Source organism: Podarcis gaigeae, assembly GCF_964106915.1.
Source record: "Podarcis gaigeae genome assembly, chromosome: 3".
Classification (NCBI taxonomy): Eukaryota; Metazoa; Chordata; class Lepidosauria; order Squamata; family Lacertidae; genus Podarcis; species Podarcis gaigeae.
In genome coordinates, this window is record NC_139680.1 from 84,316,522 (window position 1) to 84,342,167 (window position 25,646).

The 25,646-nt window shown below is 45.2% G+C and overlaps 1 protein-coding gene across 2 annotated transcripts; it reads left to right on the forward strand.

Moving 5' to 3' along the window:
- Positions 1-314: 314 nt before the first annotated feature.
- On the forward strand, positions 315-24,986 carry RNF8 (ring finger protein 8). 2 transcript variants are annotated; one of them, XM_083732508.1, is made up of 8 exons: positions 315-616; positions 3,954-4,082; positions 6,154-6,891; positions 11,410-11,472; positions 19,582-19,671; positions 19,977-20,084; positions 21,158-21,369; positions 23,441-24,986. In XM_083732508.1, the coding sequence occupies exons 1-8, from the start codon at positions 494-496 to the stop codon at positions 23,478-23,480; spliced, it is 1,503 nt and encodes a 500-aa protein (XP_083588634.1). In that variant the 5' UTR covers positions 315-493; the 3' UTR covers positions 23,481-24,986. The 2 variants fall into 2 exon arrangements, with proteins under 2 accessions (XP_083588634.1, XP_083588633.1); XM_083732507.1 differs by having other exon boundaries at positions 316-616; positions 21,158-21,362.
- Positions 24,987-25,646: the final 660 nt, after the last annotated feature.

Below are 25,646 nucleotides of genomic sequence, written 5' to 3' on the forward strand. Positions count from 1 at the left end.
CTGAAATATTGCCTGTTTCTAAGTAACACCCTCCCCCCCCCCAACAACATTGCTAAACCTGAGAGCAGCAGCAGCGGAAGCTGTCTCCTTAAAATCAAATAAACTCAGACGAGAAAGAAAGTAAATGAATACGCAGCAAAAGAATTATTATTTTAATAGGCCGGCAGTTGGCAAGACCTCCTTCAAACGCCGCCCCCCCACTACATTTGAAGCCTGTTTGTGATACAGCTCACGAACAAACTAACGTAATAACAGCGGCTGCAGCGGCTGTCTCTGGCATCGATTGATCTCGTCTGTTACAGCAGTGAGCGGGGGATGTTTCCCGTTAAAGTGGCCATCTTTGTAAGGGGCAGATGAAGCCGCTCGTAGTTATTTATTTATTTTTTTAAAGGAAAGGGGGGGAAAAAAGAAAAGAGCTAGGGCAGGCGGAGCCGATCTGTTCCTTCCGAACCGAGCGATTGCTTCTGCCTGCAGCTCGCGCGGGCCGCGGAAGATGGCGGAGTGCGTTGGCGGGGACAGCAGGGTTTCTCGCCCCTCAGGGGGGCCGGGTCAAACTTGGTGCCTCAAGCGAGTGGGGATGAGCGAAGAGTGGCTGCTGCTGGAGGACGGCAGCGAGGTGAGAGAGAGCGCGGCGAGAGCTGCCCCCCCCATCCTCGAGCGCCGGGGCTTTGAGGGACTGTGTTGGGAAAGGGAAAGGGAAAGAGAAAGGAAAGCTGCGCCTCCTGTTGCCCGCATTTGGAACTGCGCCCTCCTTTGCCTCGGAGGGGAGCGCGCGAATTGCCCTCCTCAGCTGAGGGGGCCGGGTCGGGGCTGTGGGATCAATAAAGCAGCTGGGAGGCGGATATTAACTTTCTCATTTGCCTCTTGTACCGTATCCCTCTCAGCCCACTAACTGAAGCTTCTTCTTGTCCTTTCTCCACCCCATGGTTCCCCATAGCCTCGGTCTGAGCAGAATTGTTGTTGTTGTTTAGTCGTGTCCGACGCTTTGTGACCCCCTGGACCAGAGCACGCCAGGCACTCCTGTCTTCCACTGCCTCCCGCAGTTTGGTCAGACTCACGTTTGTAGCTTCGAGAACACTGTCCAACCATCCCGTCCTCTGTCGTCCCCTTCTACTTTTGCCCTCAATCTTTCCCAACATCAGGGTCTTTTCCAGGGAGTCTTCTCTTCTCATGAGGTGGCCAAAGTATTGGAGCCTCGGCTTCAGGATCTGTCCTTCCAGTGAGAACTCAGGGCTGATTTTCTTCAGAATGGAGAGGTTTGATCTTCTTGCAGTCCATGGGACTCTCAAGAGTCTCCTTCAGCACCATAATTCAAAAGCATCAATTCTTTGGCGATCAGCCTTCTTTATGGTCCAGAGCAGAATTAGGTCAGCCCTAAAAGGCCAAAATTTAGAGCTGGGGCTGAATGGGTCGTCTTCTTCTGTTTTCAAAGTGCTTGTCCCACCTTTCAGTTTAAACTTTTAGGGTACCATTCAGTAAAACAATAAAGCCAATTAATACAATAAAAAAGCAGTGAACTGCCGAAATAAAACAGCAAATAAAGCAAAGCCCTCAACAGTCAGCCTAGTGGGCCAAAACGTGGTTTGTTGCCCTACCCTGTAATTTCCATCCAGCATTATTGTTATTTATTAAATTTTTATACCGTCCTTCATCCAGGGTGGTTTACAATATAAAAACACAGAAGTGCATAACAGTAACAAACACACGCACACCCAGTTTAAAAGGTCATACAGTACATTGTTTAACTGGCCAAAGGCTTGGGAGAAGAGTGTTTTTGCCTGACACCTAAAAATATGCAATGAAGGTGCCAGGCGAGCCGCCCTAGCGGGGGCATTCCACAAACAGGGAGCCACCACAGAAAAGACCCATTCTTGTGTTACCACCCTCATATGATTGTGGGGTCCGGGTCAGTTCATATGTGTGCCCAAACATTGCTTCATATCCTTCTAGAATCTAGATTAAAGTGATGTAAGCGTTTACAGGATCACCTGTAACAGGACCACCTTAAGCATCTTCACTCTGAGCTATATCTTAGTTAAATGGTACTTGCTCTCCTGAATGTGCTTAAGATTGTAGCCACAGAGGTGTCCATGCTGGCACATCTTCATCATAAAAGATTTGACCTTCAGTTGTACTTCTATAAGGCAGTTTAAAAGAAAGTTTCGCCTGCCTAACTTAACACTTGCCCATCTGTTGAAATCTAGTGAACATCTTTGCTGGTTATGACAAAGTAGTTAGCATAATCTAAAGCCAGCCTGCAAGCTTTTGACACCAAGCGAAATGCAGTTCACTGTTCATAAATGAATAGCAGCCTGCATCAGCAGCAAAATAAGCCTTCTGATTTTGTTATCAGTATGGAATTGCAAAAGCAAAGGTGTTCTCAAGCCCATGGATACATTTTGACTTTGAGTCTCAGGCTCCATAGGCCTGATTAAAATGTTGACCATAATTCTGGGAACAAATGCTGTGGAAGGTTTCAAGCTTTTATTAAAATTTATATCCTCCTTAGTGGCTCACAGTGCCTAAAAATAAACAACAAGAACCAATACAAGGTACTAGAATGAAAGATATGACAGATCTTCAAAGGATTGTTGTTCATGTGCAGTTATTTTGGTCGAAAAGTGTGATAACCTTACAAGTGACAGGATGGAGAAAATCTGTGATTTGTCAGCTGTGTCTGTTACTTGGAGGCTCTGTACTTATGAACATGATAATCTCTGAAGCCATATGGTGAGATTGAACTGTGACAAGAGCCAGAAGGCAGGACAGAGTCTCCAAGAATCCCTCATCATATAGAAGCTGTGCAGCTTGAAAATATATTGACAAGCCTTCCCTCTTTTTAAGTCCCTGGAGGTGCTTTGAAAGCCATGCATCAACTGCAGAGCTTTGGGGTGAAGGAGAAATGAAGCATTTAATGTAACCTTGAAAGGGGTTTATCTACAATACTGTATATATCGACATCATAGTCCAGATTGTTAAGTATTACGTTAATGTAATTTGAAGTTTGATCTTCATAGAAAAAAATGAATTAATGTCCAATTGCTTAATACAGGCCTAAAGCTGAATTAAATGGGATTTTGAAGAATTTATAATTGCAATGGCATTCTCAGCTGTTATTGGCTACTCAGACTTGTTTGTTAGGCTACTTTGGATTTGCCTGCTAGAGTAAATAGCTCTTTTTACAAATAAACAAATACTCATTTGTGGAAAACTAATGAACAACAACAACAATAGTTCACAGGTTTTAAAAATGTGTTGACTGGGATAACATGTTTAGGTCTAATTAATGAAGAGGTTAATGTTGTAGAGTAAACTTACTTGCCAGGCTTAGCTAGCTTAGCTCTCACCTTAAGGGAAAGGCAATCAAGCCTATTGTTGTACTTCAGTCTGCTAGAGAAGTTCAGTGTGTGAAGACATTTTGAACTGCTTGCTGTGTTACTATACCACCTGTGCAACTTTTTCTGAATGCTGTATGGAAAAGTACATGAATCTGAGCTTTGAAGAGTTTGTAAGTAAACCATTTTTAACTTCCCAAATGTGTGGCCATTTTCAATGTTAGAGGAAGAGGAGAACTTTGGGAAGAACTTAGAAGGGCATATTTTAAAGGTCTAACAGCATATATTTCCATGCTTTACTTTGCTGCATATTTTGTGATTTTAAATTTATGCTGGGGTTCTCTCACTAAGGAGTACTTGCCCCAAACTTGCATTTTGACATCCAGGAAATCATCTTTCTATATGCCTGTATTTCATTGCAACCAACATTGACATATCAAACAATCTTGGCACTGCAAGTAAAATAATGGAATACTTGTATGGTGGCTTAATGTATTCCCTTGGAATTACTGTAAGAAACTAATGAAATACCCATTTCACAGCATTGAAATCCAGAATAGATATGTTGGAGATATTGGTAAAGGAGATTATTAATTGCTTGCTTGCTTGTTTGTTTAGGTAAGTATAGGTCGAGGAACTGGTGCTACTTACCAACTGATGTCAAAATCCTGTCCTTTGATGATCTCCCGGAACCACTGTGTTTTCCAGCAAAATACTGATGGGCAGTGGACAGTGATTGATAACAAGGTACGGAAAGTTACTAAAAATGAATTGACTTGAAAGATGCTGAATGTGGAATCCAGTTTGAAAATGTGATCAGGAAAGCTGGAGTGCCAGGCGAACTACACGAAAAGCTAATTTTGTATGCAGTTTGTAGAACAGTTTATGGCTGTGATAATGTATACCTGATTCTGTAGACTTTTTTTGTGAGAATTACCTCAGTAATACAGTGGACCCTCCGGATACGAATTTAATTCGTTCCGGAGGTCCGTGTGCACCCCGAAAAAACCGTAACTAGAGATTCTGCGCATGTGCAAGGCGCGCAGAGCGCTTCTGTGCATGCACACATGGCGAAACCCGGAAGTATACACTTCTGGGTTTGCTGTATTCATAACCTGAAAGTTATGTAACCAGAGTGGTACATAACTAGAGGGTCCACTGTATAGGATTATTTTCTTTCATATAGTACTTGGAATTTATCATCTAGACTACAGAATTGATGAAGTAGCTATAATGAGTGGTATCCTAAGATTATGTGAGTGCAAGGTTTCTCTATCCAATTTTGTGCAGTTTCTTCCTTCCACTGTCACCCCTTCCCACCAGTGAAACCAGCCACATTGTTGTTCAGGAAGGCCGACAGATTTATGGAAAGTTTTTTTGGGGGGAGCTGCCATGGTAGCGGGGGCTGGTTGCCTGGGAAGCCTGTGGCACACAAAATAGTAGTACTTGTAATAATAATAATATTTATAATAAAAATAATAAAAAATAGAAATCCTACAGCAGCACACATAGGATTTTAAAACAATATATAAAATATACAGTATATACATGAGAAAGATGTAGTACTTATAACCTTAACCAGTAAAACAAGTAAAAAATAAGCCATATGCTCTGGCATTAATATTCTTCAAAAAACCTGAACAAACTGCTAAAGTGAGATGGAAGTTCTGAATTCCGTAGCTGGGATGCCATAACCAATAAGGTCCTGCAGTTACTGTATACTGAATTTCAGATGATTGTGGCACTTAATACTTAAAAGTACTACAGAAGTGTTAAAACATGCATTATCTACTTGTAATCCTTATAGCGGGAAAAGCCAGTGTTCTCTTTCTTGCAGATGGGGGTGGGTGGTAATGCTGAGAGAGAGTTTGAAAACGTGGCTTGCATTAGCTCACCTATTGAGTTTATGGCAGCCTTTTCTTTCAAGGAGCATTTGAGAGATACCCCTTTTCATCCACATAGCAGCCCTGTGGGGTTGGTTAGGGGCGGCTGTGAGTGGCCATGCATTTGTACCCAGTAATCCCTGGTTCCAAACCCAGCACTCTTCCCCATTTTACCACACTGTGTCTCACATTTTGCTTTGGATGCTGTTTTGTCTTGTTGTATGTGCTGTCCTTTTAAAGATAACGCAAATATCTTTTCGATTATTCCCCCCCACCACCACTTTTTTTGGAAGAGTTTTGTGTAAAGCAGGGGTGGTGAATCTGTGGTCCTCCAGATGTTGCTGGTCTACACCTCTAATAATTCCTGACTATGGGCAGTGCTTGCTGGTGCTGATGAGAGTTGGAGTCAACATCTGGAGGGGCTTAAAGTGTGGAGATCCCAAAGATTTTGGTTAGTTCAGCTGATGAAGGGAGACTTGCCACACTTCCAACATATAAATCATGTCTTGAGTGTCATGTGTACCAGGGGCTGTTGTTTTTAAATCTTGATTTATCTTCTCAGGGAGTTGTAATAAATTTCTTTGGTCTACAGTCCCACTTACCTGGGAGTAAGTCTAGGACTAACTTCTGATTAGATGTGCATAGGATTGCACTGCTAGCTTTCTGGACAAATCACTTAATCAGCATGGATACATAAAATACAAAATCTGCTCTTGGCTCAGATGTTTCCTGTTGGAGTGGGAAATACTGCTTGTGTCTCATGCTAATTCTACTCTAGTGCTGGATCGCTGTTTTTTGTTTGTTTGCAGTATTATTTGAGGAGTGCCAGGTTTTCCTTGCTGGCTTGTTTTTCTGGTCTGTTTGTTTTATTTTTTGATGTGCAGAAAAACAAGCACCTTTCCTAGCTCTCTCTTATTATTTTTTATCTTTCCCAGAGTCTAAATGGTGTCTGGCTGAATTGTGAACGCATTGATCCATCACGGCCCTATCTCTTACACGAAGGCGACTATATCCAATTAGGAGTTCCTTTTAAAAACAGAGAATCAGCTGAGTATGAATATACACTAATAAGGGAAGATTGGAAGAAAGTCAGTCCATTTCTGGCGCTGAAAAATGACCAGCTGACAGAGAAAACGAAAGACACGAGGGCTAAGCGTAAAATTAGCTTGGAGGAATCTGAGGCATCTGGAGCGGAAGGGCCTTCCAATTCCAGAACCAAAAGAGACAGGGTGTCTTCAGAAAATGACTCTTTGGGGAAATGTGAGGGAGGCAGGACGGAACTGTCCAGACAAACAACAGAAAACATGGAAACAGTGTTGGTTTCTCCAAGGCCCAGTAAAAAGGAGAAGAAGAAAAATCACTGTAGCACCATTCCGCCTGAGCATGGTTTAGCTCTTCTTTCTAAGGACCATAAAGCCCCAAATTTGGCACAGTCTTGGAATGGTTTGGAACAAATAATGAAAACTCTAGCAGATATGACAAAGCTAAAAGCCAAGATGCAGGAGAAACAGACAGCTGTCCTGAATGTGAGGCAAATGAACAAGTGTGCTCCTGTAGAGATCCAGGTTTTGGAGCAGGAATTGCAGGAACTGAGGGAGCAGTTATGCACTGAGCAGGAGCAGCAACAGCAGCAAGTGGAGCAGTTGCAGAAGACCGTCTGTGAAGAATTGGAGGTAGGTGCAGCTGTGATACTTCACCCACCCACTCTCATGTACCATTTGAAAACTTGCAAGTGTTGAAGTTGTGCCTAAGCAAGAATGATTGGATGGGAGAAAAGTTAGCATTTTTAGCATTGCCATAGTCTCCCAAACCACCACACCTTCATTTTCAGCACTGAGGTTTCTTAGTCCTCCATTTAGTGTGCCTAATGAGCTATTTTCAACAGTGTTGCCAACTTGTTTGAAACTATAGTTTAGCTGCTTAAAAATCCCAGCTGGTTTAGTTATTAGCACAGGGTAGATTAATTATGACATTTCTCCTACACTGAAATATCTGACGACAAGGAAAAAGCATGTGCAACATCATGTACACAGTGTATTGCGGTAACTTATTTCAGCACTCATACATTGATTAGGCTGCCCAGTCATGTACCATACCTTATTTCATACAAAAATTATCACATGTATAAAAATACTATGCATGAAGAAGTCAACACTTGGTCCTGTTTCACCGTAGAGTTTGTATTTTTTAAAATAAGCGCAGCATTTTAAAATTCACTGTAGTTGTTTTATGATGAGATTGGCAAAGAGGGAATTGTTTGCTCCCTGTCCTAATTTCTTCGAATTTCTTGTGTTGCAAAAAGCCCATTGATTAGTGAGACACATGAGTTGCATTTCTGCAGATGGTGTATCTTTTGGTGAGACTAGGCAAGATAGCAAGATCAGCAACAATGGACATGTTGCTCTCAGGATACTTGATGTGTTTTTAACATGGCTGCATCTACTGGCTTGTGAGCCACAGCTTACTGTATTTGAATGATGGACACCAGAAGATCAGTACTGAAGTGCAAGGCCTCTCTCTCCTAGAGCTATGGGTTCAATAAAAAGATGTGAAGTGAATGGATTGTTGTTGTCTAATGGGCACAGTAGTTAGCAGAATATTGCTTCACTTCCTTACTAGTTGCACAGTCACTTCAGTAGAGATTACAATACTATTCTTTGCTTTGACCCTAAAATACTTCTAGTTCTTCCATCAGCAACTCTGCTTGAAATTCCTGCTGATGAAGTAGTAGCACTAAGGAAAGTGTCTAGCAGTAAATGAACAATGGAGATACACTGTGTTTAATTATCTTTGTCCCTGTTTGATTCCTCATGGCCCCTGCTAGAGAAGGGATAAGAATAGGATGGGTGGCAAAACAGAACTTCCCCTTCTGTCTGTGAAAGAAAGCCAACGAGTTTTATCACAGCAGGGTATAACACGGCTTCATTTGGTACAGTGGTACCTCAGGTTACATACGCTTCAGGTTAGACTCCGCTAACCCAGAAATAGTGCTTCAGGTTAAGAACTTTGCTTCAGGATGAGAACAGAAATCATGCTCCGGCAGCACGGCAGCAGCAGGAGGTTCCATTAGCTAAAGTGGTGCTTCAGGTTAAGAACAGTTTCAGGTTAAGAACGGACCTCTGGAACGAATTAAGTACTTAACCCGAGGTACCTCTGTAGTATGTAACCATAGCGTAGGCTGTGCACACATTACCCCTTCTCTGGCTCCAGTGCGCTCCCACTGCTGGTCTTTGAACCTCAGTAGACATGAAGTTAGCCACAATCCATAGGTATCCTGGAGTCTTGTTTGCTGTTCTTCTAAACAGCCTCCATTGATTAAAAAATGAAAGCCATGGTGAAGCTGAGGTCTGTAGCTCTTAGGCAGCTCTCAGCGACAGCTTCAGTGAATTGGAGTTCAGTGTGGGTAAGCAAATTAGGTCATGGTCATCAGATGACGACATCCCCACTCCTTCTCTGGCATGAACAACAACCTGAAACACTGCTGGAAAAAAACCCCTCAATGTATTTCAAGGCACCAATGTGCATATAGCCTGAGTATGCAATTAAATTGCTAGATCATGGTTAATGCCCTAGCTATTATAACCATGGTGTTATCCCAGCTCTTTATTTCATAGTTCAATAAACACATTCTCCATATCTGTAATACTTAATTTCCTCTTAATATATTGTAATTCTAACTCACTATGATCATATTATAATTTTGTGATTTTTGAAAAATAAAGCAGTAAGCTTCACCAATACCAGTTGTTCACTAATTTGTCTTTAAAAATCTGTTTTACTTTGATTACCTTTTTTCATGTTTTTACACATATGATTCCAGCTCTTTATAGGTTTATATGAACATATAACAAATTGTTTAGTTATCAAAGGAAGCTGCCTTTAAAATAATTTAATAAACATATGATGGGATCTCTAAGCGTGCTAAATTGAAAAAATATTTTTAATTACCTCCAGGACCATTCTCCAGTATTTTACTCACCTCTGCACATTCCCACTAAGTGTGAAAGAAATCTCTTTTCTGTTTTTGACAAAGCCAACTATTCCTTAGATTTGTGAGCTAAGAGAAACCCACAACTAATAACGGTTGTCTGCTAAAACACAGTGATTCATGGCTGCTTCACACGTTACTTCAGTGAACAAGCATGTTATTGCTTGTGGCAGATGCTCACAAATGATTATGAATGGATAAGAAATGTGGCTTGCAATCTATTGTTTTTATTTACATCAAAATGTTTAATACCTTTGTTCTATCACATTGTGTCATCTGTATTGTATTGCGCTTGTGATAGTAAAACATCACCATTGATAGTGTATGCATGATGGTAGCTTAGGGGCAGTAGGTTTGCTGTGTGTCCTGTTTGTTCCTCTTAGCACCATTGGTGGGACAATCAAGGGGAGAACCATTACATTGACTTCCTGCCACACCCCCAGAACTTTGTCAGAGGTGCAGGAACAAGCTTGTTCTTGAAGAGGTAGAATTGAACTGGGCAGCTTCTTGGGTTGTGACTGTCACATACATTCTGCCATGCTGCCTCAGTCCTTTCGGCAATCCTTTCAGATATGGGGACTGCATTCATTCATTCATTCATTTGTTCTTTCATTCCCCACCTTTTTGCCTGACAGGGACTCAAGGCGGCTTACAGATAAAGTAAGAATAGCAAAAACAGGGAGTTCCAGAGTCTGGGAGCAGCCACTGAGAAGACCTCTCTGTGTCCCCAAGTCTGCCTATGAGGGTGGCAGGTTTGAGAGAAGTTTCTGCAGCTATTAAGGGCAGTGAAGACAGCTAAGCACACAGTACTAGTTGTGTGAGTGTGTGTTAGCAGCACACACCCCTAACTGTGGCTTAATGTTACACAATTTTTGCTAATTGGAAAGCTCCCATGAGTTTAGTAGAGCTCACCTTTATCATAGTAACCTGCACTTTAAATATTCAGAAACACTTTCTAAAAATGTTTAAACTCACCTTGTTAATGTCCATAAAGACTACACATTACAGCCTGCAAGCAGGACTTTTAAAACTGCTCTTCCAACAATGTAGAGCAGCTATAACATCCACTGCCTACAACAGTTATTGTAGGTGACTGCTTCTTCCACCAAGGAGAAAGCTGTCAATGATTCACATTCTTGTGATAGCACATATTCTAGCAAGGAGGGAGCAAAGAAGACACTGCTCCGGCTATTTTCCTTCCCTGTTAGAAACATTGGGAGCTACTTTATGCTGATTTAGACCAATGGTCTATCTGTCTCAGTTTTGTCTACACTGGCTGGCAGAGCCTCACTAGGATTTCATATTAGGTTCTCTCCAAGCCCTACCTGGAGATGCCAAGGATTGAACCTGGGGTCTTCTGCACTTAAAGTAGATGCTTTACCACTGAGCTAGGGCCCTTCTCCCTTGCCTACACAACCACAGCAGAGAGAACAAACAAGTGAAGATACTCTAGGCATTACATGATTAGATAGTGCAGGGGTCTGCAACCCGCGGCTCCGGAGCCGCATGTGCCTCTTTTACACCTTTGCCGCAGCTCCGGGGCGGATACTAGCGAGAGGAGGAGGCGCATTGTGCGCCCCGACACTCCCCACTGTGGCGGGCGCTGTACTGGCTGTGACGTCGCATGGGGGTGGTGCGTGCGTTAGTCACGCACCGTCCCGACATCACCTTCCCGCCCGCCCGCCCGCCCGCTACATTGTAAGGGGCATGTACGCTGGTCACTGTTTTGAAGGGGAGTGAAGAACACACACCTAAAAAAGGTAACTTGTTAATTTAACGTTTATTTCTATGAGGAGGAGTAATTCTGAGGGGGTCAAACAAAGAAATAATAATAAAGTGACAAAAAAGTTATTTTTATAATGACGAATTTTGCGGCTGCCAATTTTTTTTTTCTTCGGAAACAGGTCCAAGTGGCTCTTTTTGTCTTAAAGGTTGCAGACCCCTGAGATAGTGTATTGTATAGGGGTATGTGTCTCTGATTAGGAATACTGTAAAAATAAAAATAATTGAAGATTTCCTTTTCAGGTTTCAGTTTTGTGTGGGCAGCAGCCATTTTATTGTTATTTTATAACTGCATGGAAGAAAACTTGTTTGACTCCTTTTAGCATATTTTTCCACTAGCTTCTGTTATCCTTCATGTTGTTGTTCTTAGTTCTATATGTCTTTCCTTTACTTGACTGACAGGCTCTTATTTATTGTTTAGGGAGCAAAAGAGGAAGAAGGAGAAGGGAGACTGAAGGAACAACTGACCCAGGTTCTAGTGCAGGTAACGTAGCACAGTGTTAGGTTATTTCCAATGTTTGTATCGCTTGAGGATGTTCAAATGTTACCCCCACTGGCAAATTGCCAGGATGCTTAGTTCTGCCTCTTGCAGTGAGACATGCTTGATTGGCTGCAAGTAGCAAACATAGTGGATGATTAGGAAGAACAGAAAAGACAGTATCAAAACCACAAGCAATCTGTAATGATGGCTTGTTGAATTTGATTTTCTCTTGGCTTGGTCCCATCATTTTGTAAGTTATTACTGTTCATCCCACTGCTGCAGCACATTCTCTTCCCTCTTGGCACACCTTCACAAAATGTTACCTGGGCCAGAGGGTCTTTTTCTATCATGAGGAACATTTAGGAAATGTGCGGTAAGCTCTTCGCTAGGAGTAGAAACCTGTTGCTATCCAGATGTTGTTAGACTCCTCCACCAATCCCAACCAGCATGGTCAGTGGTCAAGGATTGGAGTTGTAATTCAGCAACATGTGGAGGCCCACAGGTTCCCAAACTGGATGGTCGCTACTTTTGTGACCAAAGGCAGACTTATTTCCAGGTGCTACAATCATGGGAATTACCGCTGGCCTATAAATGTTCATTCAGCTCCTGATGTTATAGTTATATGTATGAGTACATTCTTAGGGCCAATTCAAGGTGTTGGTATCAGTGAACAAAACGTTGAAGAGCTTAGGACCCAATACCTGAAGGCACACCTGCCCCAGAACCATCTAACCTGGGTTGTAAGGTTTGTGCACAAGACCCTGCTTGTGGTGTCCTCACTAAGAATAGGCTAGGGAGCCACTCCGTATAGAAGGGCCTCTCAGATGTGGCACCCTGTCTATGAAACCTGTAGTAGAAAGCCGGTTGTCTCCCATTTTATGGTCATTCAGGTGACAGCTTCCTATTTTTGCAAGTATTCAAAGCAGTGTCGGCGTGGCCTTTTCTGGTTAACTGGGTGTGATACACTGCTGTTAATTGTATTTTATGATTAATTTTATTTTAACTTTGTTTTGTATAGTTCATCTGGTTACCTTTGTACAGTTAGCAGCATCCTTACGTACCTTTTGCCTATTCATTTTTCTAATCTAAATAAGTTTTAAGTATATGTATGGGATGCGGGTGGCGCTGTGGGTAAAACCTCAGCGCCTAGGGCTTGCCGATCGCATGGTCGGCAATTCAAATCCTTGCGGGGGGGTGAGCTCCCGTCTTTCGGTCCCAGCTCCTGCCCACCTAGCAGTTCGAAAGCACCCCTAAGTGCAAGTAGATAAATAGGTACCGCTTTATAGTGGGAAGGTAAACGGCGTTTCCGTGTGCTGCGCTGGTGCCGGCTCGCCAGAGCAGCTTCGTCACACTGGCCACGTGACCCGGAAGTGTCTCCGGACAGCGGTGGCCCCCGGCCTCTTAAGTGAGATGGGCGCACAACCCTAGAGTCGGACACGACTGGCCCGTACGGGCAAGGGTACCTTTACCTTTACCTTATGTCAGAGCCACCCGAGGTCCCAGCTCACAAGAGACCAAAATCTAGTCCAAGTTATATACAAAAGGTTTTATTGAAGAACATTGTTGTCGTTACATCCAAGCTCCGTGGCTCAGCATCTTTTACCCTTAGATGTTTGAAGTCCCCTCTGAGTCAGTCCCGCCCCTGCACCAGCTTAAGAGGCTTGTACTGCTCCACCTTTTCCTCTCCTTCCTTTTCCGCAGGGTCTTCCTGCCCCCCTGTGCTCCCTCCCTTCGGGACTCCCCCGAGGCTGAGTCTTCTGACGCCTGCTCCCCCCTCCTTCGTGCTTTGGGACCAGGCTCCTCCTCAGGGCTCTCCTCATTTCCGCGCGCCTCCACATTTGAACTTGGCGCGCGTACGTTGCCTCTGACCTTCCTTTCGACCGTTACGCTACTCTTGGTACTACACTCCTCCCCTTCCGGCAGGATGTTCTGCTCCGAACTCCTTCCCCTCTCTGCTCCCTGTTCTGCTCTTTCTGACACACTGGTAACTCCACCCCCTTCACTCCGTTCCGACGGAGAGGCCGGTCCCGATCTCCAACCCCCACTGGGGATTCCCTCTTCGTTCCCCTGCTTCTGACTGCTTCCCTCTCTACTGCCCCTTGGCTTGACCAGGGGGGCTCCCTTTTGGGAATCCTCGGATTCACTTGACGGACTCACTGACAACCTCGGGTCATCGTCGTCCTCTTCCTCGTCACCCTGGGACCCCTCCCCCTCGCTCTCTGTCCCTGAAACCCTGACATCCATCCCCCCCTCGAAGCCCCCCCTTCCCCCTCCCGCCCATCGGGTGCAGGTTGTAGGAGCTGCAGCTCTTCGGAGGTGGATGCAGGATACAGGTTGTGTACCTCCATTTCCTCTGCTTGCAGTTCGGTGTATGAGTGTTCGAATTCGGGTTCTTGACCCAAAGTGTTCTCTTCTCCCTCTTCCATTGGTACCTCGTCTGGTGCTGCCGGCCAAGGTCCCGTCAGCCATTTCCTGCGCCAGTCCTCCTCTGGTTGCTCGTCCCACCAATAAGAGGGTTCTGTGTCCACCCCTGAGCACGATCCCCTGGGCGGGCTAGATTCTGGCGTTCTCTCCTCGGCTGAAGAAAACCCCCGGAAAGTACTGTCTGAGAGTGTGGGCGTAAAGAGCCAGTCATCAAAGTACTCGGCTGGCATGGGTCTATGCGGGAAAAGGGCATGGAACTCGTCTTTTAGAAGAGGTTCGTCTAAAGCGTAGCCCGGCACCCAACCGTTGGCACTGGCTGGAGTGCCCTCTGTGGCTAGAAAGTATTCTACCCCCTCTTTCCCCCATCTCGAGTCCAGGATTTCTGTGACCTCGTTGAGTGGTTCGGCCCTAGGCGCCCTCTCCCTCTCCTGTGACTTAGTGTGTAGTTGCGGGACTGTTTCAGACTCCTGAAACCTGTGCGGTGCCTTGTAGGGGGTGAGCACCGACCTGTGAAATACCGGATGCACTCTGGAACCTTCGGGGAGGGCTAGTCGAAAGGCTACAGGGTTGATCTTAGCCTCCACCTGGTACGGCCCTAACTGCCTGTGCCCTAGCTTCTTCTTGGCCAACGACTTGGCTGGCATCGCTTGGGCCGCTAACCACACCCAGTCCCCCACCTGGATCTCCTCCCCCGCTCTCCTGTTTTTGTCTGCCTGCACCTTATATGCTTGCTTGGCCAGCTCCAAATGTCTCCGCAACTCTTCGTGCACCTCCTGCAGCTCCGCTGCAAACTGGTCGGCTTCTTGCGGCACCCCCTCTCTCGGTGCCCCGAACCCCGGGAAGGTTCTGGGATGACGACCGTTGTTCGCGAAGAACGGCGTCACCCCCGTGGACGTGTGCTTTGTGTTGTTATAGGCAAACTCTGCCATCGGCAGGTAGTCCACCCAAGCTGCGGGTCGCTGATTGGCGTAACATCTCAGGTACTGCTGCATGATCACGTTGACCCTCTCAGCTTGGCCGTTGGTCTGTGGGTGTCTCGCCGACGTAAGGTTGATCTTGACGTTCAGGATACCTAAAAGCTTCTGCCAAAAATTGGAAACAAACTGGCGCCCCCTGTCGGACAGGATGGACTGCGGCAGCCCATGCACCTTGAACACGTGATCAATGAAGAGTTTGGCAGTCTGTTCCGCCGTCGCCACCTTTGCGCACGGAATGAAGTGCGCCATCTTGGTGAACAGGTCCACAACCACCAGTACCGCCGTCTTCCCTCTGGAGCTGGGCAGGTCAGTAACGAAGTCCAGGGCTACCCTCTCCCACGGTTGCTGTGGCGTTTCCAGCGGTTCCAACAGCCCCGCTGGCTTCTGGTGTACTGGCTTGGACCTTTGACAAGTGTCACACCTGGCGACGTAATCCGCTACCTCTCCACGCATCCGAGGCCACCAAAAGTCCCTTGCCACCAGTTCTATTGTCTTCTCCTTGCCGAAGTGGCCCGCACTGGGGGCGTCGTGCAACTGCTGCAGAACCTTTGCGCGAAGCTCGTCGCTTGGCACGTAGAGGGCACCTTTGCGAGTTAGCAGCCCGTCGCGTAGTTGGAAATCTTCGCCACTCTGCACACCTCTGCGCAACTCCTCCATTTTGGACTGTGCGAACTGATCCACTTGCAACGCGCGTCGCACCGCGTCCAGATCTACTGTGATGGCAGCGCACGACCACGCCTGCGGTGCGAAAATGTGCCTGGCTGCTACTGGTGTCGCTTCATCGAGATATTGCGGTTTCCTGGATAGCGCATCGGCTATAACGTTGGAATCTCCGGGGATGTACTCTATCCGGAAGTCGAAATCCGCGAAGAATTCCGCCCAGCGCATGTGTCTCTGGCTTTGGAGCTTCGCCGTGCGCCAATACTCTAGGTTCTTGTGATCCGTGCGGACCTGTACTGTGTGCTTGGCTCCTATGAGGAAGTGTCGCCACGCTTTGAACGCTGCGTGAATGGCCAACAGCTCTCTGTCCCATATGGTGTAGTTTTGCTCCGCCTTGCTGAGCTTTCGGGAGTAAAAGGCACCGGGTCTCCAGTTCCCATGTGGATCTTCTTGCAGGAGCACGGCTCCAACCGCCCTGTCTGACGCGTCGGTCTCTACTCGCATGGGCCTGCCTGGATCCACGTGCAGCAGCTGCTCCTCGGAGGCGAAAAGGCTTTTAAGCTTCCGAAAAGAGCGCTCCGCCTGTTCCGTCCACACGAACCTCTTCTTCTTGGAACTCAGAGTGTCCGTGATCGCTGCTGTCTCCTTTGCAAAACCTCTGATGAATTTGCGGTAGAAGTTGGCGAAGCCGACGAATCTCTGGACTTCCTTCCGATTGCGTGGGCTCTTCCAGTCCAACACCGCGCGGACCTTGACGCTGTCCATGGCCAGCCCCTTGTCGGACAGCTTGTAGCCCAGGAAATCCACCTCCGTCACATCAAACTGGCACTTCTCTAACTTGGCGTAGAGCCTGTTCTCCCGTAGTCTTTGCAGGACTTCCTTTACGTCCCTCTCGTGGGCCTCTTCCGTCTCCGAAAAGATCAGGATGTCGTCGAGGAAACACACACATTTCTTGTAGAGGAGTCCCGCTAGCACGTGATGCATAAAGGCTTGGAATACGTGAGATCCATTTTGGAGACCAAACGGCATAACTCTGTATTCATACGTGCCCAGAGGCGTGAACATGGCCGTTTTCCACTCATCGCCCTCCCGGATGCGTATGAGGTTATACGCTCCACGCAGATCCAACTTGGTGAAGATCTTCCCCTTCCTCACGGTTGCTAGGAGATCATCTATCTTGGGCATGGGGAAGGCCTTGGGCTTGGTCATACTGTTTATGAACCTATAATCCACAATGAGTCTTTTTTGGGGCGTGTCTTTCTTCTTTACAAAGAACACAGGACTGCCCCCCACTGCTTTCGATTCCCGGATGAATCCATGCTTCAAATTGTGCTCTATGAACTCCCTGAGCTCTTGCATCTCGTCCTCAGACATGGAATACAGTTTTGCAGTCGGCAACTGCGCCCCCGGCACCAGGTCGATGGCACAATCATAAGGTCTGTGGGGCGGCAACTGGTCAGCTTCCTTCTCGCAGAAAACCTCCAGGAACCCTTCGTACTTGCTAGGTACTGCCTGCACCATGCCAAGTCGCAGCTGGTGCTCAGCCCCCTCCTCCTGGCAGGACTGGATGCAATTTTGAGCACAGTACGATGAGCAAAAGGTGATCTGGCGTTGGTACCACGCTACAGCAGGACTGTGTCTCTCCAGCCAACTCATGCCTAATACTATAGGCGTGTCAGACAGTTGGGTGACATTGAAGCTAATGACTTCTCGGTGATCTCCTATCCGCATCACCATGGGAGGTGTCTGTTGCACAACTTGCCCTCCTAGCAATTTCCTGCCATCCACCGTGACTACGTTCAGAGGCGTTGTGGCGGGCAGAAGCGCTATGCGATGCTGCTTGACGAATTGCATCCCCACGAAATCGGCGTTGCTCCCCGAATCGATCGTGAGGGGCACTTCTAGGGTGGTCCCATTTGGCAACTGAAGTGTTGCAGTGAGCTGCACCGCTGGCTTGGGTGGTAAAGGGTCTGTGGGTTGCAAAGACGCTGGGGACTGTTCTACAGATTCGCCTGGCTGAGCCCCAGCAATCCTGCTTGCAGCCAGGCATTGTCGTTTCCCTGAGGTTCCTCTTCCTGGATCACTTCTGCAGCTACCGTCGCTAAAGCTGCAGTGTGCTTCTGGAGCCTCTGGGGGCACTCTTTCGCCATTTGCAGTGCACTGTCGCAGATGTAACACTTCCTGGTCCCTCTAGGAGGCTTCGCCTTTACTGCACCGGAAACTGGGGCTCTGGCTGTTGCTTGAGCCTTAGCACCACCAAGTTCCATCGGCTCCTCCCCCTGCCTCCCTAGCGGCGAGGGATGTGACTGACTGAACTCCCTGGGGATGAAAGAAGACGTCCTCGCTGGTGGACGCACCTGACGTTCTTTTCCTCATTGTGCCAAGGACGTCCCTCGTGACGTATCCCAATCGCCAGAGCCCTCTGCACCACCCCCTCCAGGGTCTGAGGTCTGTCTCCCCTGGCAAGTTCGTCCTTTATGGGACCGCTGAGACCCTCCCAGAACAAATCCCTCACAGGTGTGCAGTCTTTCTCCCAGCGTAACGCAGTCAGTAAAGCAAAAAATCTGGAATGGTACTGACGCACAGTGGCTTTGCCTTGCCGCAGTCCAAATATCTCCCTGCGTGCAAGATCCAAATCTACGGTTGACTGGAAGCAGGCATCCATCGCTTTAATGAATTCATCAGAATCGCTGCGGGCAGGGCCATCTTCACGCCACAAATTGCGCAACCAGTCTCTGGCCGGCCCATGCAAGTGAGAAACAATAAACCCCACTTTCTCCTCCTCATCTTTAAAGTCATGACGAAGCAAGTGTAATGCATACAAAACGTCTGCTCTGAAACTGGGGTAGTGTTTCAGGTTCCCATCGAAGTGGGTGACTAGGCTGCCCCCCCGCCTTCCAAGTCCAATGCCCTCTGATCTGGACCCTGGGAACCCTTCCCTGTTTGCACGCTCCCACCTTGTTTGCAGGTCCTGGCAGCGCTTCTCCATTTCGTCATGCTTCTTCTGAGACGCAAGGACTGCAGCAGTGAGTTCAGAAACTGTAGTTCGTAGTGCTGTCAGCTGATCCTCCGCACTCATGGCTGTCACCGTTTGTGAGCTTTGCAAAAAAAAAATTTGCGTTCTTTGGGAGGGGACTTACTGTCAGAGCCACCCGAGGTCCCAGCTCACAAGAGACCAAAATCTAGTCCAAGTTATATACAAAAGGTTTTATTGAAGAACATTGTTGTCGTTACATCCAAGCTCCGTGGCTCAGCATCTTTTACCCTTAGATGTTTGAAGTCCCCTCTGAGTCAGTCCCGCCCCTGCACCAGCTTAAGAGGCTTGTACTGCTCCACCTTTTCCTCTCCTTCCTTTTCCGCAGGGTCTTCCTGCCCCCCTGTGCTCCCTCCCTTCGGGACTCCCCCGAGGCTGAGTCTTCTGACGCCTGCTCCCCCCTCCTTCGTGCTTTGGGACCAGGCTCCTCCTCAGGGCTCTCCTCATTTCCGCGCGCCTCCACATTTGAACTTGGCGCGCGTACGTTGCCTCTGACCTTCCTTTCGACCGTTACGCTACTCTCGGTACTACACTCCTCCCCTTCCGGCAGGATGTTCTGCTCCGAACTCCTTCCCCTCTCTGCTCCCTGTTCTGCTCTTTCTGACACACTGGTAACTCCACCCCCTTCACTCCGTTCCGACGGAGAGGCCGGTCCCGATCTCCAACCCCCACTGGGGATTCCCTCTTCGTTCCCCTGCTTCTGACTGCTTCCCTCTCTACTGCCCCTTGGCCTGACCAGGGGGGCTCCCTTTTGGGAATCCTCGGATTCACTTGACGGACTCACTGACAACCTCGGGTCATCGTCGTCCTCTTCCTCGTCACCCTGGGACCCCTCCCCCTCGCTCTCTGTCCCTGAAACCCTGACACCTTATATGTATGTTTTACGGATTATGTTTATTTAGAGGAAATGAGTTGTATTCATGCAGTGGGTTGACATATTTTCAGGATGCGAAGTAGAATCTGGCATGCCTAATTGGTATGTTAATGAGAATTTCTGTTTGGTATCTTATTTCTCAGCATCGTGCTTTGATGGAAGAACTGAGCCGTAGCAAGAAGGATTTTGAAGAGATCATTAAAGCCAAGGACAGGGAACTGAAAGAGACTAAGGTATGAACAGAAGAAAAATACACAGCAGTCGAAGTTTAGACCTTCCTCTAAAGCCTCCCACTTTGCAGCTTAAGGAAGTTGCTCTCTGCTTTTCCATAGGTTCGCACCACCTTGCTTTTATTTCTACACTGTGGTGAAGTGGAGGGTTTTAGCTGTATATAACTTTAGGGGCATTTTGTTTTGTGCAGATTTTTAAGTTTAATAAAGTTTTCACCTTTCGGAAAGTATGTCTCACGTGCCCAATACATTCTCATTCTTCTACCATTGTTTACCTGATGTTTTTGGGTTCGTTTTCTGGGCTACAGGAAGAGAAGGAGAAGGCACGAGCACAAAAGGAAGAGGCCTTGAGCCACATGAATGATGTGCTGGAGAATGAGCTGCAGTGTACTATTTGCTCTGAACACTTCATTGAGGTAAGATTTGAAAGATAAAAACTTTAAGAAGCAGTGGTATGTATACATATATTTTAATCCCCTTTTATTGACACCAAATCAGTTTGAAAGTTGCTGAACCCGATTTTTATTCCTGGGATTTCTGTGGGTTGGATCCAATGATTCTGTGAGCATGGAAGGGATATGTGTGTGATTTACACAATTTCCTTTAAAAGAATTAAATAAAACATTTGATTTAATGAATAAACATTATACATGCTATACAAACTCCAAAAGATAATACAGATATTAGAATATCATTTAATGCAACACATTCTATTATATAAATACATCTTATGCCCTTTTAAAATGTGTTCTTTTGTGGGGGGGCTATTGGGTTGTTGTTTTTATTAGGTATTTTGTGGTTTTATATCTTGATTTTATTCTGTAAACTGCCCTGAGACCCCTGGGTATAGGGCAGTATATATATTCAATAATAATACAGTAATAATAATAGTAGTAATAAAAAAATAATAATAAACCTTTTCAATAATCCTACAGTATCTTACTAAAAGACCATTGGCATCACAATTATTACATTTTATTATACCTTTAAAATATGTTAAATATCAATCTACTTTTTAAAAATAAGTATACAGATTATTTCCAAAAATCTCAATTTCGAATAATTGCTTCCAAAAATGTACATGTCTAAGTTCATTTCCTTTATAGCGACAAATAAATAATACGTTATTCCTAGTTTTTACACACACACACACACAATATTACTGGTTTCCATTTATTCATTTCCTCTTTTATCCTTTTATGTGGATGTTTAATAGAATCATAGTTGGAAGGGACCCTGCGAATCATCTAGTCCAACCCTGTGCGATGCAGGAATATGCGGCTGTCCCATACAGGGATTGAACCTGTAACCTTGGTATTATCAGCATCATTCTAACCAGCCAAGCTATCCAGTTCTGACAGTTCATTTTCTTACATTGTTTTTAGTATTTTGAATTTTATTTTCCATTCTGAGCTGCCTTGAAGCTTCTGTAAATAAAGCGGGATAGAAATCCTAATCTAATGTATTATATATAATATGAACTTTTCAGGCTGTCACTCTCAACTGTGCACACAGCTTCTGCTCCTATTGCATCAATGAATGGATGAAGCGTAAGCTGGAGTGTCCAATATGTAGAGGGACGATATTATCCAAGACACGATCGCTAGTTCTGGACAATTGTATTGATAGGATGGTGGAAAACCTGGATGATGAGACGAAGCATCGCCACCTTTCCCTCATCCAAGAGCGAAAAGGTGAGAGGTGGGTCCTCCATTCCTAAGGCATTTGAACATTCCTTGGCACCTGCGTAGTGTAGTGTTTAATTAGAAATATATTGATAGCAAACTACTGTTAGGTTTCTGTGCCTTCCTTTATTTCTGTTCATGAATAACGCTTTTTCAGTTTCAGGTGCTGTTTTGGAGACAGCATTTCAAAGCTAACAGCAAGGTTGTTGTACATCCACCCACCCACACCTAAAGATACAAAAACTTAGAAAAATTTAGATATTGCAATTTGGGTTAATCTTCTAATTCAGCCACCTTCTTCATTTCATGCTAGCATTACTTACATTATTTATTATATTTACATTCGATTTTCCGTCATGCAGCTGCTGAGAAGACACTGACTAGAATCTAGCTTTGCTCCTTTAAATTCCTGGGAGTTCACCTTAGTGAAGACCTCACTTGGAAAAACAATATAACTCAGGTGGTTAGGAAGGCCCAACAGAGATTCCATTCCTCAGGGTCTTGCGAAAGAACAATGTTAAACAACAATTTATGACTTCCTTCTACCAGTCCACAATAGAAAGTGTCTTCTCATAATGTATCACAGTGTGGTACGTTGGCTTGACAGCCACGGACAGAAAGTCTTTACAGAGGGTGGTGAACACAGCACATGATATCATGGGTTGTCCCCTGAGCCTGCTAGATGACATTGAAAGGAATCGTTGCCTTAGGAGAGTGAGAAAAATTCTCAGGGACGATTCACATCCCGGCCAGCACCTCTTTAATCTTCTACCCTCAGGCAGGAGAAATATAAATATAATCAGTTGTACCAACAGGCTAAAAAACAGTTTCTATCTGTGGGCTGTTAGGCTGCTGAATGGAAAATAATATAGTGCAGCAGACTTTCGGGGTTGGTGTGTTGTGCGACAAGCACACAGAGTGCAATGGGACTGAGTTGGGGGGAGGGAGGCTCAGTTAATTTCATTGTATACAGGTTGTACATGGACAATAAAGGTGGTATTATTATTATTATTATTATTATTATTATTATTATTATTATTATTTATATAACTTCAGACTATGCTCTAGGACAAGGGATCCCAAATGGGGTCCATGGACTACCTGGAAGCTTCATTCAGGTGGTCTGCAGTGGGTCTGTGGATTTGTGGTTGAAGATGGGAGAGAGTACATCCGTTATATGAAATATTCGTATTGATTTTTAATTGTATTTTTATTGCTCCTTTTGTTTATTATCTTGCATTGGGTTGTATTACAATTTGACTTCTATGGAATTCAAATTGTAATACAATTAAATAAAATGCAATATATAAGAAATAAAAGAAGCAATAAAAACCCAATTAATATCATGTAGCCTCTAGCACAGCACATTATAATTGCTACAGCAGGCAGAAAAGACCATTTCAGGTGGTTGGGGGTTGGAATTTGGGGACCACCTCCCTAGGACCAACTGATTAACTGTTATGTTGCAAGTGAGGATGGCATGTCTGCTACAAGCAGTCAAGCAGTCTAGAGTTCAGCTTAGAGTCCCAGTGATGGCCAAACTTTGCCCTTCAGCTGTTTTGGGACTACAATTCCCATCATCCCTGACAACTGGTCCTGTTAGCTAGGGTTGATGGGAGTTGTAGTCCCAAAACAGCTGGAGGGCCAAGTTTGGCCATCAGTGGCTTAGACAGAGACACCTTGCATTGTTCCACCTCTGTATTGATTTTATGTTGAGACATTGTGTCTCCTTTGTTTCTCTTTCCTCCTCTTCTCTAACCCTATCTGTCCTTTTAAGCATTGTGTTTGAGACAGTTGTGTACTTCCTTGAGAGAAGAGTGGGCATTGGTCCAAGGGAAGAGACAGTATTCAGTATGAAAGACCAGAGCTGTGCAGAATATAAAAGTTTTACCCTTGAGTACTGAAATCAAAGCCCACTCCCCCTTAGTCCTCATTACCCTTTGCCTATACTGTACTTTTAAATGTATTTTTCCTGCACCATTGAAAAACAAATGTACTCCCAAACTTAAATCCTTTGGTTGGGTATTCCTGCACTTGCCTCAAATCACTTTTGCTTTTCTTTTTTTATCTGTGTATTTTAATTGCAGGGAAGCAGGTTGTTGCGGAGAACCCAGCGTCAGAAAGTGAGAGCAGTACTCTCAGCACGTCCTCAGACAGCGAGAGCAGTAGCATTACCTCAACATTAGACAGCGAGAGCAGTAGCCTTACATCTGTGCAGTCCATCATGTCATTAAGCAGCTTTGAAAGTGATGACTATGAGGGAGACTCTGACAGCCACCATGTTATCTGAAATACCTGCACCGTACCCTTGCAGTTGTTTGGAGCCTGCTCTGGATGCTTTCTGGGAGAAAGGATTGGACACTTGGAACAATGAAGAGACTGGAATTTGAATTGTGGATTAAAAGGGCTTGGCAGGGTCCTGTTCTTTTCTTAAGTGAATGTGCGGTGTCCTCATCTCTGAAGAGTACGATTGAAAACTGTTAGGCTCAAACCCATTTTTAATACTAGGTGACTAAACCCATGTTTCTGTTCTTGCTATGAAAATTCTTGGAGTTGACAATGTACCACCAAACTTAAATTTAACTGCTTCCCTCCTAATAGGTTGGAGAGTGCCAGCTCATCAGCTAAATAACTGCTTAAGTGTAACCTGATGTAGTACATATTTGCTTTTTGTGTCAGAAAGCTGTTTACACATGACTCATGGGTTCATAAAGAGAATAAGGATATTTACAGCTGCATAAGTCTGGAGAAATTGTCAAGGTTAAATTTACCATGCCCTAAGCCCCAAAGAGTTTGATACCTAGCTTCCCAGAAAAGCATCTTAATCACTTTCTCTCAAGGTCTGTTGCCACAATTGAGCAGACACAGTCAAAACTGTAGCAGCGCTTTTGCATTTCTCTCTCTCTGTGTATGTGTGTGTGTAGAGTGTGGTAGGAGGGCTTTGGCTGAGTGAAGAAGTTGCATTTCTGAATGAGCAGAAAGTGGCACTACATATTTATCAGTATTCACAGTATGTTGCTGGTACAGCACTATAAGTTTGCAGCAACTCAGGTTCCATTTCAGGGGCTTTGGCTTCAAATTAGCAGGCAAATTGGATTGGCAGCTGTTTCTGTTTTGGGTTTCCTTGATATGTCTTGGGGTGGTTATTTATTTCTTTGTTTAAAAGTTACAATTTATATAAAAGAACAAAAAACCTGTCATTTCTGCTCAAGTTGCTTTCATAAGCCAATATCCTTTCTTCGTGTTTCTGAATGTGTGGTACTCCCCAGCTCTGTGTGTCTAGCCAATTGAGTCTGGCTACCTTATTTTTATTGATTCTAGCTTTAATGCTAATGAAGATCACACTTTTATAACTGGATAAAGACACTTAACATTCCCCATCGCAAGGAGTTCTGAGCCACCACAGTAGTTTACTATTGTCAATAAATTATTGCAAGTTCATAAATTCCATATTTTTTTGTTAATGCTACTTTGCCCTGAAGATGTTGGTAGTGTAGTTTCAAACAGATGAAATAAGATGCAGGGGCACATAGGCCATAAAGCTATGTTAACTTTTGTTATAAATTATATAATAAGAATGTGTGGTCCCCCTCCCCAATTCTAATAAAGTGGCAGTGTTTTCTTACCAAGAAATGCATGATCTGAAAGCACTTCCTCCCTCAAAACCACCTTGGTGCATGAGCACCAATTTGGGAATCAGCTGGAACAAGGTTATTGGAATGGTTAAATGAGGCAAACTGCATTGCTATATCAACCTTGTTACACATGATGGTGCACCTAGTTCTCATTGATTTCTGTTATTTGGCAATTTTGGAAACACACTCGTTTCAGAAGAGGGAAGCTACCTTTCTGGATGTTCTGCTCTGCTATCCCAGCTGCCGTCCCCTGCCGTGACATTGCATCTGCATAGTCATGTGTCAACTTCGAAGTGTCTGTTTCACAGGGTGTTCACTGTGTATGAATGTGCTTACTGGAGACATGCAGCAGTGTATATAGAATTGATATTTTTGAGGGAAACTGTAGTGGATGAAGCAACTCTTAAGAAGACCATGCATTCGATCAAAGGCATCTCCCAGTTGACATGGGGATTATGCGTTTTAAGTGAAACACCATTGAAAATGCCTGCAAACACTCCATTCTGCCCCTGCCCCGTCCTACCCCGTTTTTGGTGATGTTTTCAGGTCACTTCTGGGTTGGGGATGATGTGAACATGCACATTGGGCATGTCTAAAATGGTTGCTGTGGGACGCAGGTGGCGCTGTGGGTTAAAGCCTCAGTGCCTAGGACTTGCCG

What these genes read in the sequence shown, in the direction of transcription:
- RNF8 (XM_083732507.1), top strand. Translation starts at nt 494, where the DNA reads ATGGCGGAGTGCGTTGGCGGGGACAGCAGGGTTTCTCGCCCCTCAGGG. An exon ending in TGCTGGAGGACGGCAGCGAG is followed by an intron (nt 617 to 3,953) that starts GTGAGAGAGAGC and finishes TTGTTTGTTTAG; the next exon opens with GTAAGTATAGGTCGAGGAAC. An exon ending in GGGAACTGAAAGAGACTAAG is followed by an intron (nt 19,672 to 19,976) that starts GTATGAACAGAA and finishes TCTGGGCTACAG; the next exon opens with GAAGAGAAGGAGAAGGCACG.